Source organism: Teleopsis dalmanni, chromosome 1, assembly GCF_002237135.1.
Source record: "Teleopsis dalmanni isolate 2A chromosome 1, ASM223713v2, whole genome shotgun sequence".
Classification (NCBI taxonomy): Eukaryota; Metazoa; Arthropoda; class Insecta; order Diptera; family Diopsidae; genus Teleopsis; species Teleopsis dalmanni.
The window spans coordinates 144,984,252-144,998,926 of record NC_051846.1 but is presented as its reverse complement, the minus strand read 5'-3'; the positions used below and the strand labels follow the sequence as shown (position 1 = coordinate 144,998,926).

General features: G+C 25.2%; 1 protein-coding gene across 1 annotated transcript in view; it reads left to right on the top strand.

Annotated features, from left to right (window-relative positions):
• Nucleotides 1–5,505: 5,505 nt before the first annotated feature.
• LOC119669202 (protein yellow-like) overlaps nt 5,506–14,675 on the top strand; it is a 31,466-nt gene continuing 22,296 nt past the window's right edge. The window contains exon 1 of the mRNA XM_038079019.1: nt 5,506–5,970. Within this exon, the coding sequence (XP_037934947.1) occupies nt 5,736–5,970 (235 nt within the window). The 5' untranslated portion in view covers nt 5,506–5,735. The remainder of the gene's footprint in view (nt 5,971–14,675) is intronic.

Genomic DNA, 14,675 nt, shown 5'->3' with positions numbered 1-14,675 from the left:
GTCAAATTATTAGAAATTTTTAATAATAATATTTTTTAAGATCAATAAAAATGAGGAAATAATTGAATATAATTAATTAATTAATTAACGTAAATGAATTTGCTATTTAAAAGTGTTTAATAGAAATAGAGTGTTTACTTAATAGAAAAAAATGTAATTATAATTATGAAATAAAAATTGTTTAATTTAAATAAAAAAAAGTGCATTAACATTTAATGTTGTTTATGGTTTACTTTTTGAAAATGAAATTAATTAATTAATTACTTATTAAATTAGTAGTGCAAAGTTGTAATAATTGCGGGTTCGTCATGATAGTCGCGTGTGACATAGATTTGATAATTTAATTTAACAAATAAAAATATTGTTTATTTTTAATAAAATTCATAAAAATTTTATTGCTGTTACAATTTATTTAAACGCTTCAGTTAAAACAGATATAAAAGAATGGGTTACCTTCGTTTGTAATTTATGCATTATGATATGAAAGTGTTTTGAGACATTCAAATGTCATTCATCTTTCGATTTGAATAATAATGATTTTCATAAAAAAATAAGCTGGTAAGCTAATTTTAGTAGCATTTGGAGTTAAAAATATTAATTTGTTATTTAGCAATTTTTTTTCTTTCATATTTTGTATAAGTAATAAAATAATTATGAGTATTATTTTGTATTTATATGTATATCATTTATAATTGTGATATATAAAAAAATTGGATTCGTTGGAGTGTTAGGAAACTCGTTGACTCGAATAAGCTGGAATTGCTTTTGCTCAATTAGTCGATTTGTTAATTTGTAAATGAATCATTAGAAATGTGTTTGGGCAATTACGAGTATTTAAAAATAAAAAAAAAAATAATTACAAAAATATTTAGAAGATATTTTATGGTTAATGCTTGATAAGTGGACATTATTAAAAATTTTATATGGCTAATTAAATTATTTTTGGATATGGAGTGGTAAAGAAATTTGAAATACAATGACTAACTACATGAGTACATATATACAATAGTATATATTGTAATTGTAATTGTCTCAAACAAATGTTTTAGTTAGAAAGGGAATAATAATTATTATGGGATTCCCTAAATACATTCAATGTTATACACACATAGTATGCCTAATATGATATGATTAATATTGATTTTTTTTTTTAAATTTAATATATTTATAAATTAAATTTGATATGAATTATAAGTCTGTAGAGAGAACTTTTTTACACAGAAATTGCCAACATAATATTCCTTAATTAGCTAAGATAAATTTATAATTGGTTTTTTATTATATTTATGAATATATTTAATAAAAATTTTAAAAAAAAGGTTGAAAATAAATTTATTTTAATTCAAATAGCAAATGGACATTTTGAAATATACAAAATTATAATAAATATATAACATTTTTGTTTCATTAAAAAAATAAAATGTGTTTTCCCACCTGGTATAAACTTTCAGATTCATACTTGTTGGATTGTTTTTCAAAATGATTGGACTTGAAAATGATTTTTCAGTTTGTTCCACAAGCCAATATACTTGACTATATCTACCTTATACTTTCGATATATCATCACTTACAAATACGATTACAGCTAAATTTCCAGATGACACTGCAATTCTTATTTCTCCAAATACGGATGTAGAATCGATTCCACATTTCCGAAGTGCTACTATATAAATACTAAATTAGATATTGAAATGGAGAATAGCATTTAATAACACGAAATCGGCACTAAAAGAATCTCATGTTTATCAATTTTAGAAACCAAATACTACAAAGTATCTTGGAATGACCCGATGCATTAAATACCGTGAAGATAAAAATTTCAAAATGTTACATCTTGAATGATTTAAAGGTAGATTTTAATTTGTACATAATAAATTAAGAATATGTATTCATATATTGAAACCCATCCAGATAAATAGTGGGATTTCACGACAAGTTGATATGATTGACTGATAGAGAAATAAGTCTATATAAAGACGATAACCACAAGTTGTGAGTATTATTTTGTATTCTACCAAGAAATCTAACTCAGAAGTCATAGAGTATTTTCAACAAAAAATTCACCATTCTAAAGTACACACTACCTGATACATAAGAAACAGCGAAACCATGACATGTACCTATGTGCCAGCTGCCTTCAATGTAATAAGAAAATTGACCGTATATCATCAGAAAGATTTCACCAATCCAAGATTATGGAAATAAATCACATCTTTGATAAAAAAGACTTAAGAACAGGATTACAACTTAGCAAATTTTTTAAACTGGTGCCGAAAATTAAGTAATTCACCAGAATATGTTGAGTTTTTACGACACATTATATATGTAACATACCATATATCAATATGCTTTTCCAATAAGATAAAAGAAATTGTGGTATTATTAATAGTGAATTTTTAAATTTTAAATTTATTAAAAAACAAATTTTACAATAGCTTCATATGATCGATTTAGAGGGATCACTCAGTTACGAACACTATTAGTTACTACGAGGTTATTTCACTACGAATGGCTACGATATAAAGATAGGTTCTTATCGTTCAAACAGGAAGAAATTTCGGCGAATCAATCAGTCATATTTGGAGACTATTTGACAATTCGAATTGTTTTTAGTCGAAAACTCACGAATCTCTGATTTTATCGGTTGTTAAAACACTTTTCCCCAAGTAAAATTATGTGGTTCAAGTATAAAGAAATATGCTTGATTTATAACCAAATAAGTCGAATTTATTGATTGCTCTATGGTATTGCTAATGTTCTTGATTAAGATCTCATAGATAAGGATGACAGTGTGCGAATGTATGTTATCGTGGTGTAAAATCCATTAGTTGTTTCCACATTAGTCCACATTAGTTTTCTGGGCGAACTACTTTATGCAAATGTTTGATAATCTGATTTATTTGTATGATTTTCTAGTAAGAGTTTATACTGCAGAGCACCATTACAATCCATTAAAATTGTGAAAGTACAACCTGTTGGTAATTCTTTTTGATTGAGGTTAATATTAAAAATTAAAATAACTTTACACTAAGATGAGGGAGTCACTTCTGTTGTATTTTTACTACACTGGAAATCTGCTACTCCTTTCTGTTGTGCTTGTTTAATATATATTATGTTTAATATTCAGATGTCAATATCGACTTACTGGTAGGTAGATGAGTTATATTAGCGATCCCAAGGGATCCACTTAGGCCTATAGACTCATTATGTTACCGTATAATTAAAAACTCAAGGGTTAGAAGCTCTTAAAACCTTTGGTAAAGCTTATAATACTATTAAGGGGGAGGTCGTATAGTACGCCAAGATTCTCAAAAAAAAGACACTAAAGTGATAAGGCCGCATCGATTTACTGGTACTCGAGCTATTTTAATATTTTTGAAAAAAATTTTGTATACGACAATCGTAAAAGTGCATTCTGACAGTCATTCCTGAAACTTTTTGATCAAGTTCGAATATTCAAATTAATAACTTTGACATTATTATTATTTATTTATATATATTTATTATACAGAGATTTTTTAATACTCTGTATATTGGTTTATATTGAAAATAGAAATCTCCATTCCCATTTTAGATGGTTGAGTGACTCCTTATGCTTCATTGAAAACCTTCTACTCATCACTATAATTTTCCTTGTATATTTTTAGTACATATTAGGTTAGGTTAGGTTAGGTTACTAGGGCCGTCCGAAGACTCACTTAGACCATGAGGTCCATTGTGATACCCTAAAGAATTTGACACCTGTCCCTATAACCACTTGGTATTGGCTACAAAGCCATTGACACGAGCTATGGAACATATTAACATTCATTAAATATTTCAATTTAAATATGGTTTCAGAGGTACGCGAATATTTTATTTTGTTGCATTAAGAATATTATTATTATATATTCTTAGTGTTAAATTTATAAATTAGTTTTTTTAAAGAAGTTGTTAAGAAGGATACTAAATATTCTTCTCGGGTTATCAGTTGGGATATATAGGCATATGAGCATAATTTCTGTTTAGAATACAAACGAGGGTTTAAATTATTATGATTGTATTTAATAATATTCATATTTTTGCAACCTCATTTTTTATGAAATGAATCTAAGACATTATGATTGATTCAGTTCAAGTATATGAACTAATGCGTTTTTTTTTGTTTATGCGTTAATTATTAAAACGCAGCATGATACATTAATTTATGGACAATCAATTTTTAATTTAATTAAATTTATGAAAAACAACTATCGAGTTATGTGCAGTACAAAAATGTAGAACAACAACAAAATAATTAAAAATATTAAATTAGTGTAAGATATTACCAATTCTGCACTGGACCGATTTTCAAAGATAAATTTGATAAATGCAAGAAAATAAAACTATAAAATGTGATTTAATTAAGAAGGCGCAAAGTGCTTGTTCGGATTTAATTAACAGTAATTAGATAATAATTTATTATAACTCTGCGTCTTTTGCTGATTGTCGATTAAGAAATCGCTGATATACCAGTATAATCTTGCAGCAATGCCTGTACTAGAGGTTGACAAAAATATTTCTTACTTTTCAAATTTTATGCTTTAATACTTCTTAATGCAAAATGATCATTAAAAATGTTGTTTGTTTATGAGCTGGAAGAGAATGTGCATTTCAATTTGCAGTACATATGCCCAAGTGCTCATAATGAATTCGTTTGGTTGGTGCATGCGAGTAATTGCATTGAGTTTGATGGTAATTGTAATGAGAAAAATTTGCATTTCAATTACTATTTTAATTATGCCATTAGAGAAATTTGGTAGAGCATACTATAATATTAACTAAATAATTATAATTCATAATTGCATATGTATTCAAGTTTAGTGTGCAATTATTTAATTAAATTTATCGCTAAAGACATTGAACGCAGCACTTTTGAGATGTTAATAATGTATGAATTAAAAAGTGTTTAAATAATTTCTGTATACATAACAGATAAAAATCTTTAATGAATAATAATAATTGAGCCAAAATCGGAAGACTTGCAACTACCAAAAGAGGATGAAAAGTTGAAGAAGTTGAAGAAGTTGAGGAAAATATGAAAAGAGCATCCCGATAATTAGTGGAATCATTGGACATCATTAGCAGTTGCATGCAGCCACAAGCCACACTCAACCCGTTCGATATTTTAGTAGGTGTTTATCTATAGACATGTCAATACACATCCGTATCAGTTCCTATGTGAATCAGTCTAACCGCTGTTAGAGACGTACGCATCAGTTACCGATATCAATAAGTAATACTAAATAAAACCTGAATATGGTCTGTAATTAGTTAAATCGTCAATGAAAGTGGTAACAAGAAGTCAAAACAGCCAAAACCATTACAAAAACACCAGCTACAAAAAATATAAATCGAAGCTGACAACGAGATTAGCAAAAACTCAAAATAAAAAAAAAAAACTGATTAACTGCGGCTCGGCTACTTCACACACAAAACCAATTCAAAATTTCTGTTTAAGCCAAGTTTATAAAAATCGCATTGAGCGAGGTTTTGGTCAACAGTCGCGCTTTAGCGTCGTAAACGTTAATAAGTATTTAGATTGGCACCAACAAAGCGTTAAGAAGTGCTTCAAATTATTTGTGCAAATTTGTTTATTTTTTACAGTGTTTTTTCGGGAAAACATCAAAAATTATATATCCTTTTTCTGTCTCTAATAAAACAGAAAGGATTTTTTATAATAAAGTTTGAAAGTGACAAATATTTAAGGACTTAAAATGAAACTTTTTATTACGTATGTTTTGGGCTTTTTAGCCCTCGTGTCTTTGGCCAATGCCACTTACAAACTACAAGAACGTTATAGCTGGACTCAATTGGATTTCGCATTTCCTAGTCAGCAGCTAAAGGAACAGGCTTTAGCTAGCGGTGACTATGTGCCCACAAATGCACTTCCTGTTGGAGTAGAACACTATGGAAATCGTTTGTTCGTTACGGTTCCACGTTGGAAAGATGGTAAGCATTCAATTATTAATGATTTAATAAAAAAATAATATTTTTTTATAATATTAAAAATTATTAAAATATTCATTTTTTTTTCTTGCAATGTTTATATGAATATAATTAATATTAGTGAATAAAAAAATAACTATTTTATTTAAGATAATTGCATTTTTTTAATTGTAGTGAAAGTTTTTTTTATAATTTAAAAACATTTTTTTTAAAATTAATCTTAATTAATCTTAATGTGTAAAGAATAAAATAATTGATATGCGTTTAAAGTATTGGAAAATAATTAATAATATTAACTGATGCAAACATTTTTTATAAACTTTTATTAATAAAATAATTTTAATATAATAAAATAAAATAATAGATTTTAATAATAATAACGAAAATGAATAATTAGTAATATTAATTGATGCAACAATTTTTTAAAACTTTTTAATAATAAAATAATTTTAATTTGAAAATAAAATATTATTGCTTAATAATAATAATGAAAAATTGTGATAATTAGTATTTTATAAAAATTGAACCATCAAAAATAAAGATTTTAATATTTTTTATTAATAAATTATATATATAATTTATTTTTATATAGATAAATTTATATCTGCGTAAAATAATAAATAAAATAAATATATAAAAATAATAAAACAAGAGATTTCTTTATAACAGTAGAATTTGTATAAATAAGTTAATAATAATAAATGAATGGCTTATTTTGGGTTTAAAAAATATGTTTCCCATATATTCCCATATATATATTAGAAGCAAGAGTGTCTGAAATTCTTGTAGTATTATAGGCATTAGCACAAATATCCTTACAATTCTTATGAACTGTGTTCTATCTGCACAGAAAGTTAAGTCTATAATGAGTGACTATTTTTATTTACAACATTAAAAAAGTCATTTTTTTTTATAATTATTTATTTAAATAGAATATATATAATTAACTATTAAAACATATAAATAGGGTTTCTGAAAAAATAATTTTGTAGTACTTAGTGAGTACGACGCCCGAATTTGAAAAATTCATCAAGTCGAGCCCGAGCAAAGTTTGATTTTGAATTTACATTTAAATTTGACAGGGATTCAGTAACAATTCTAATATCAATAACCTCTTATATTAGCAAGGATTTGTCGATATATATTGAGTGGTAAAAACAATGTTACCTATAAAAGGACATTATTTCATAAGAAAAAGTAATTCTCTTTAGAAAACTATTGTTGAAAAAACGTGTACAACAAATTTATTTACTATTTTATTAATTATATATAACATATTTTTCCAAAAAAATTTATTTACTGTGTAACGATAGAGCTTTCCAATAAATTTTTTCCATATCTTGACAGTTTAAAATCTAAAGGATTACATTTATTTGACTATAGTATCTTCCGTTTTAATTTTTCATTGTTTGAGTCAAAATGTTGATAAAGATATATTAATATAATTACATACTATATATCCTAATTAACAATCGCAATGAAACTATGTGCCCTTCACTATTTTTCCAATACGGATCTCCGGTTAAATATGTGGAACATTCATCACACATTCACTTTCAATAGATAGTTCTAATATTAACTCTGTTAAGAAATATAATTGAATTGTAGTGTGTATTTATTATGTGGACAAATTAAAAGAATGAATTCGTTATAAATTTTTTATAATTTTTTTTAAAAAAATTTTTATAAAACTGTCCTTTATAGTCTATACACTACTGCGTATATAGATTATATGAATATCTTAATATATTTACAATGCTATGAAATGATCTTGATCTTGAATGAGTTTTGTTTTATTGATCATATATCCGAAAGTATCACAAAAATGTTTTTTAAAGTCATCGATTTTAAATAGAAAAACAATTGTTATTTATTATTACATTTTATGAAATAAAAGAAATTTTGTATTAAATTAAAATATAATAATTTAATTTAGTTTAAAAAATAAAATAAAATAAAATAAAATTTTATGAAATTATTTATAGTTTTTACAGTTAAGCAAATTATATTTATTTAATTTTCACTGTAAATTCTTAATCACAAAACAAATTTATTAATCACATATCAACAAATCTTTTTGAATTTTTATATACAATCATTATATAAATTATATTTATTAAGTTTTAAATTTAAACTACTAATAATAAAACAGATTTAATAATCAAAGTTAAAAAACATCTTAGGGAAAAATATGATTATCCAGTACTTGTTTAGATTTAATTCATAACAAAACCTTATAAAAATAAAACCTTAACCTTATAAAAAATAAATAGTATTAAATTATTTATAATAATATAAATAATATTTATAAAACTTTTATAAGAAATTTTTGTTTATTTAGTATTGAAAATAAATTTTTAATAATTAAAAAATTATTCAAGAAACATGTTGACGTTTTCATATGTATTAATATTCTTCTTTTTTTTATATATATTATTAGCAAGTATAGTATATAAATGAGTACAAAGTATAACAAATTAATAAAAGTTAAATTAATATCTTTAAATATATGGTATATAAATAAATTAATTCACTCTTAGTGGAAAGTAAAACTACTTTTATTTACCTTTCAAGTCATCTGTTAATATTGTTTTTATCAGTTTATGGCATAATAGTTTTTTATAATTAAAAACCAATTAAAGTTTTCACAATCCTTTATAGGAGATAAGTTGATCTGCAGATAAAAATGTGCAGAGCAACATTTTTTTACAAATTACCATTAGTAAGTGCTTCCCGACGCAGTCTAGTTTCTATAGTAACGCTTTAAAGGCGGACAAAAATCAAACGACTTGCACCTGACTCTCCTTAAACTGATTAATTATGCGAATTAATATCGGATAAATATTTTTATTTGGATCACAAAATTATTTTGAGATTTGATATGATTTATGAGGAAGACTTTTGACTTTATTTCTTTAAAACTTACTACTTCGCTATTTTCGATTGAATATTCAATGAATTTTAAAGATAATTTATTAATTTGTGTAACGCGTCGTCAGCTATCTGAGTTAATATGGTTCAAATTTGTAATAATTTAAATCCAGATATTAGCAGTCGAAACATTTTATATATACAGTTTCATTTTATTTATTTATTAAAACAATAGATCTTCCTAAAAACCAGTGATGTTGTATATTTGACAGCTATATGGTGAGCCTAAGAATTGATTTGATTAAAATTCAATATTTTGATTTAAAATTTGGTTCATTAATTTATGAACTTCCTTTTCTTATGTTGAGGTTTTTCCGAGTTAGTGCAACTAGCATATTTACTCTTTGTTAGCTGGAGGGTTTCTACAGAGTCCCTCCCTTCTCTTTGACTAATTTATGTATTCCTCACAAGCTTCACTGATTATTCGATAAATGATCTAAGATCTGCATACCGCTAGTGACTGCTCTGAGATTGAATAGTGCTATGTAGAGCAGTCTGTCAGTTTTCTATTCTGTGGTCTCTTAGCATGTCATTCGTGTGGATGGTCCATGGCACTTTGAAGAGGTTTTGGAGAGCCTGACTTTATAGTTTCTGGATAGCAGAGTTGGCAACCGTAGAGAAGTGTCGTTCTGATTATCTGGCTGTTGATTAACTTTCTGTTCTTAACAGAAATTTAATTTTCTAATATATTATTTAAAATCTTCAAATTAAAAAGTTTTAATTGGTTTATAAATATAAATAAACGTAACAGTTGAAAAGAGATATGACAAGAACTAAAAGTAGTTAAATATGTATAATCAACAAAAAACTAGTACAAAGGAAATGTAAATGTATCTATTTTAAAAATTTTTGGTAACACTGGTTATATTTGTACAATATATTTTATTTACATAAACTTCTTTCTAAAATCATGATTTTATATTAAAAATTAGCTTGGTTAATTCTTCTTATCTCTAACAATTAATGAGGTGATTAAAAGAACATTATCCATATAATTTGAATATATATTTAAATAAATTTAATTTAATTTATGTTAAAATTCTGTGTTTAACTTCCCATTTATCAAGAGATAATAATAAATATTTCAGAGTTAATTACTTTTTACCATTTCGTTCTAAAACGTCAATAAAAACCGCAGATAAAAAGAAATGAGGAATTCCCTATTATTATTATATCTAATAAATCTTCTAATAATAAAAAATAAAAGTAACACAAACAAAATAATTATTTTAATTATTAAAATGAAAGCTATAATAAATTTAAAAAAAATTCTTCTTCTTACAAAATCACACTTTTTTTTTGAAATATCCCCAAGATTTTTAAATTTATTGAGACCTTCTTTAATTTTATGTATTTTACTCGTATATTTTGGAATTGCCAAAATATACAAGATCAAATTTTTTTTTTTTCGGTATTCCCTAATTTTCAAGAATAAATATTTTGATATATTTAGCATTTCGATCTTTGAATTGAAACTCTACGTCACAATGTGAAGCTGTTAATATTTTACAATCTGAATAGTATTTCCCGTGAGTCAGAAATGTATCTCGTCGAGCAAAGACTTGCTGAGTGAGTTTATAAAAATTTGTACACATAAAAAGATTTTTTTTATTTAAATCCGATTATTAATATTTGTTGTTATTATTCAACAAAAATAATTTATATTTTGAAGTCACACTCTTCAAATGTTTAGATAGATAACTGAAAATATATATTATCTATATATATTATCTATATATATTTTACTTTTCTTTATGCATATTAGGAATGTGGAAGTTATCTAGTAATTATCACATAAAAGTTTAGATTTATTAAACAATAAAAGTTTAATTATACATAAATTAATTTATGTTTCATGCCTTATTAAATTTAATAAAAACATATAAAGTTTAAATGTTTATAAGAATACAGACTTGTTTTCAAAAACAATTCAAAAATTACCGAAAATAAACAAAATTAATTGAATCAATAAACATAATATTTACAAAAATGAAAAACAATTGAGATATTTGTGAGATACGAATTAAAATGAAACTGGTTTCATTGTTGTGAATATGAAATTAATTAATTTAATGACAAGATACAGTAAACAATGCGTTTCTTAGGGGAATATAGAATTTAAGTAATTATAAAGAATTGCAACGTCACATACTAAGATTATTTTTTTTTTAGTTTTATATCACTTAATATTTTATAGTGATAATAGTATTAATTAAAACAATGTGTTATACTTTTAACTTATCTCTTTTATGTTTTTTAAGGGAGACGCCCTCTGACTATTGCTGCTATTCATTGATTATTCCTTTCATTGATTAAAGAATATCTATTGCTCATTTCTACTAAAACCACGTTAAAGTGCATGAGTAACATTTAAGTTTAAATATAAAGGGGTTAGGATAATTCTTGTGATAACAAGATAATTCTTGTTTCTTGTCAAAAAAAAAAATTGCAGAGACTTGGGTTGGAGTGAAGTACTGGAACCATCAGATATTTTATACTGCTATTACGACTGATTCACATCGTCATTAGAATTATTGACGTTACTCTTTGGTTTTAATCTGCTTTGTCAAGTCTCTGTACCGATCCCAATTCAGAGTCAATGTCATCCAATTTGCACGTATAGACACCAAGCGTCTTGATCTACTCTATTCTTTCAGTGCAGAAATGCTCTGTTTGGTTACGGCTTAAAATAAAATCTGCCACAGAAGCGCTTCACTCATACGAGCTACATGATCTGCTCATTGGAGTTTACCGATATTAATTTTTGCCAATATTTTTACTTTTACGAGTATATACTTCGCTAATACTGCGTGCCTCTAGTGTCTTGGGAGTCGTCTTTCTTTTTTTACCTATGCTTTGTCTCACTTCTAAAATTTTTATATTCAATGTTATTCAATGTATATATACTATATTGTTCTAGTTTTATAACATCATAGTTATTTTACGATTATGTTTTTATAAAACAAATTCGTAAATACATTCTGCTATCACATTTCATTTAAATAAAAATTTCATGACTTCATTATTAGTTTTTTTTATTTAATATTAAATTTGCACTTATTCTACAACTAATTCTGAATAGATTTTTTACAAGTGTTGTTTGAGATATTACCCTCTTTCACCTCTGTTGAGCTTTGTAAGTCATTACACAGTATTAATTTTCAGTAAAGAATATTAATTTTTCCAAGGGTATCTAACTCTATTGAATGGTTTTTATTATATTCTATACCAATCATTTCTTTTAACCACATAATAGAATCCATAAAAAATTAAATGAATTGTAGTTTTTTATGAAAACTAATTTGAACTCCAGATTTTTGAAAAATAATTATATTTTATGTTATACATAAAAAAAAATTTTTTTTACGCTATTTCAACTAAAGAATTAGATAAAAAAAAATTAGAATTAGAATTAAAGAATTAGAAGAATTAGATAATAAAATATTGACTTTTATCATTTAGCTATGAATGTGCGCATATTTTGTATTTATAAGGATTTCAATATTCATTATTGTATCTTTCAGATTTTAACAAATTTTCTGGCTTCTTATTATAAAGATTAATGTCTTTACGTTATTTTGTAATATCTGAAGTTATATATTTAACTTTTTAAAACAACTGCTTCGCCTGTAGTTCAGGTTATAGATATAGAAAATTATTGATAGATTTTAATTGCTCTTCGCTTGTTGAAACTTGCTTGGCCAATGTCGAATCATTGGTGCAATAGTACAGTTAGCACTTCAGTAACTGTGCAAACTGTAGGTTCACTGAAACGCAATTGATCTTTCATTATTATCATTTCTTAAATCGGCTGTAGGGTTTTATGCTCCTTACAGTCTACGTAATGACTTCATAAACTATTTGTCACTGTAAGAATGAACTTACCGAAATTCCTAAACAGTTTGCATATCGCGGTTTTGTTGAGGGAACGAACTAATTTATAACCTTTTCGGAGCTTCTTCTGACTATCTCAATAGCGAGTCAGTTACCTATCGAAATCACTATAATCCTATATCAACGAATCTAACAAAAGAGATTTTGTAATCCTTTTTTATTAAAATTACAATACGACATTTCACTAGAAACTTTGATTTTACCTCTGTCATTACTGTCGAAATAAGTGATATTCAAATATCAAATCAAATGAATTTACATTTGCCTAGCTTATTTTTCGACCTCGTATACCTCAGTCTAAAAAACAATGCAAGTATTAGGTTATGAAAGATCTACTTAACTAGGAACCCACTCTTATATTTCACTACATCCCAATAAATATAATTAATATATAGTACCTTTAGACCTCTTTTGTGTTCCATCAACAGATTGGATAAGCAATAAGATTTCTAATTCAAGATTGTTGTTATGAAGTTTGTCTCTGAAATCAACTTTGACTAATTGTTCACTGACATTTTACTATATTTATAGTCAGGTGATTCACACACCTTGAACTCCAGTCATCTGTTTGCACATTTAACGATACAGTCTTGAACGAAACCCTAGTATATATAACAAATATATATTATATTTTGAAATAAAATAATATATAATTTAACGAGTAAAAGGCCCAAAATACAGTGAATTTGATATTTTTTCCATCGTTTTTGGTTAGGTGTGCAATGCTATAATCAATGGTTATTTCTGTAGTATAAGCTTCTATATAGATTAAGGCATTCTTGAATTGTTTGAAAAAAAAATTAAAATTTTATTCTAAAAATTTTCAATGTCAGTGGGTGTAAATATAAGCCTTCCATTGATATCACAAAAAATAAAAATAATTTTAAAATATATTACACAGTTCTTATTGTAGATCTAAAATATTAAACACAAAAATTTTTAATTGCTTACATCAGTTAAGTTATTAACTTATTGAACTATATGTGTAAACTTATATACATAGAATAAAATTTCAATTTTTTTATTATAACAAATTAAACCTTTAAATATGCAAAAAAAATTGAACCGATTAAAGAATAATGGTTTCAAATTTGTTTAAGTTTTATTTTCAATAATGCCAATATATAATAAGTAGTTCATTATCCATTCGCCTTTCAATAAAAGTTTATTACAACTTATTTAAATAATTGTTAATTTAATAGTTAATACTTATTTGTGACTAAAAAGCTAATGATTATAGCTGATATTGTTTAATGCAAAGTTCAATTGATTTTAATTCATAAATCAGGTAAAGTTCAACATTTCTCATACATAATCAGTCACAATTATTTATGACTACAGATACAAGATACTTTTACGATTAGTTTCGATAAAGATTGATTTCATAAAGTGCAATAAACGAATATCATTATTTACTGATAAATTCACACTTTGAAAAATTGTAATTTATTTAAACAATACATCAAGTCAATAATATTAATTGCATTTGTTTTAATGTTGTTAATTTATTTTCAAAAATGGTTAAAATTTTTATTGTAAATAAAAGACTAATGACTTCGATGTTGAAGTAATAGGCGTGCATTTGTTTACCGAAATATGAAATATCATTCAACCCAAAATAATTTTTTTTTTCTCAACTGTTTGAGTTTCAATAAGACAATTTGCGATATTAGATCATGCTAAAGTAATTGTTGAACATCTTGAATACTGAGAGCGATTTGTGATTAGATTTGTAATTTTTTAAATTTAATTTTATATAAAATAAATTTGATTTTAAAGTCAATGTGACAGAAGTGACTATTTCTACTTTAACAGAAACTATGGTATATAATAGAGAAATTTCGAACAGTAGTGACCTACAATAACAAAAATTGTTTTTATGT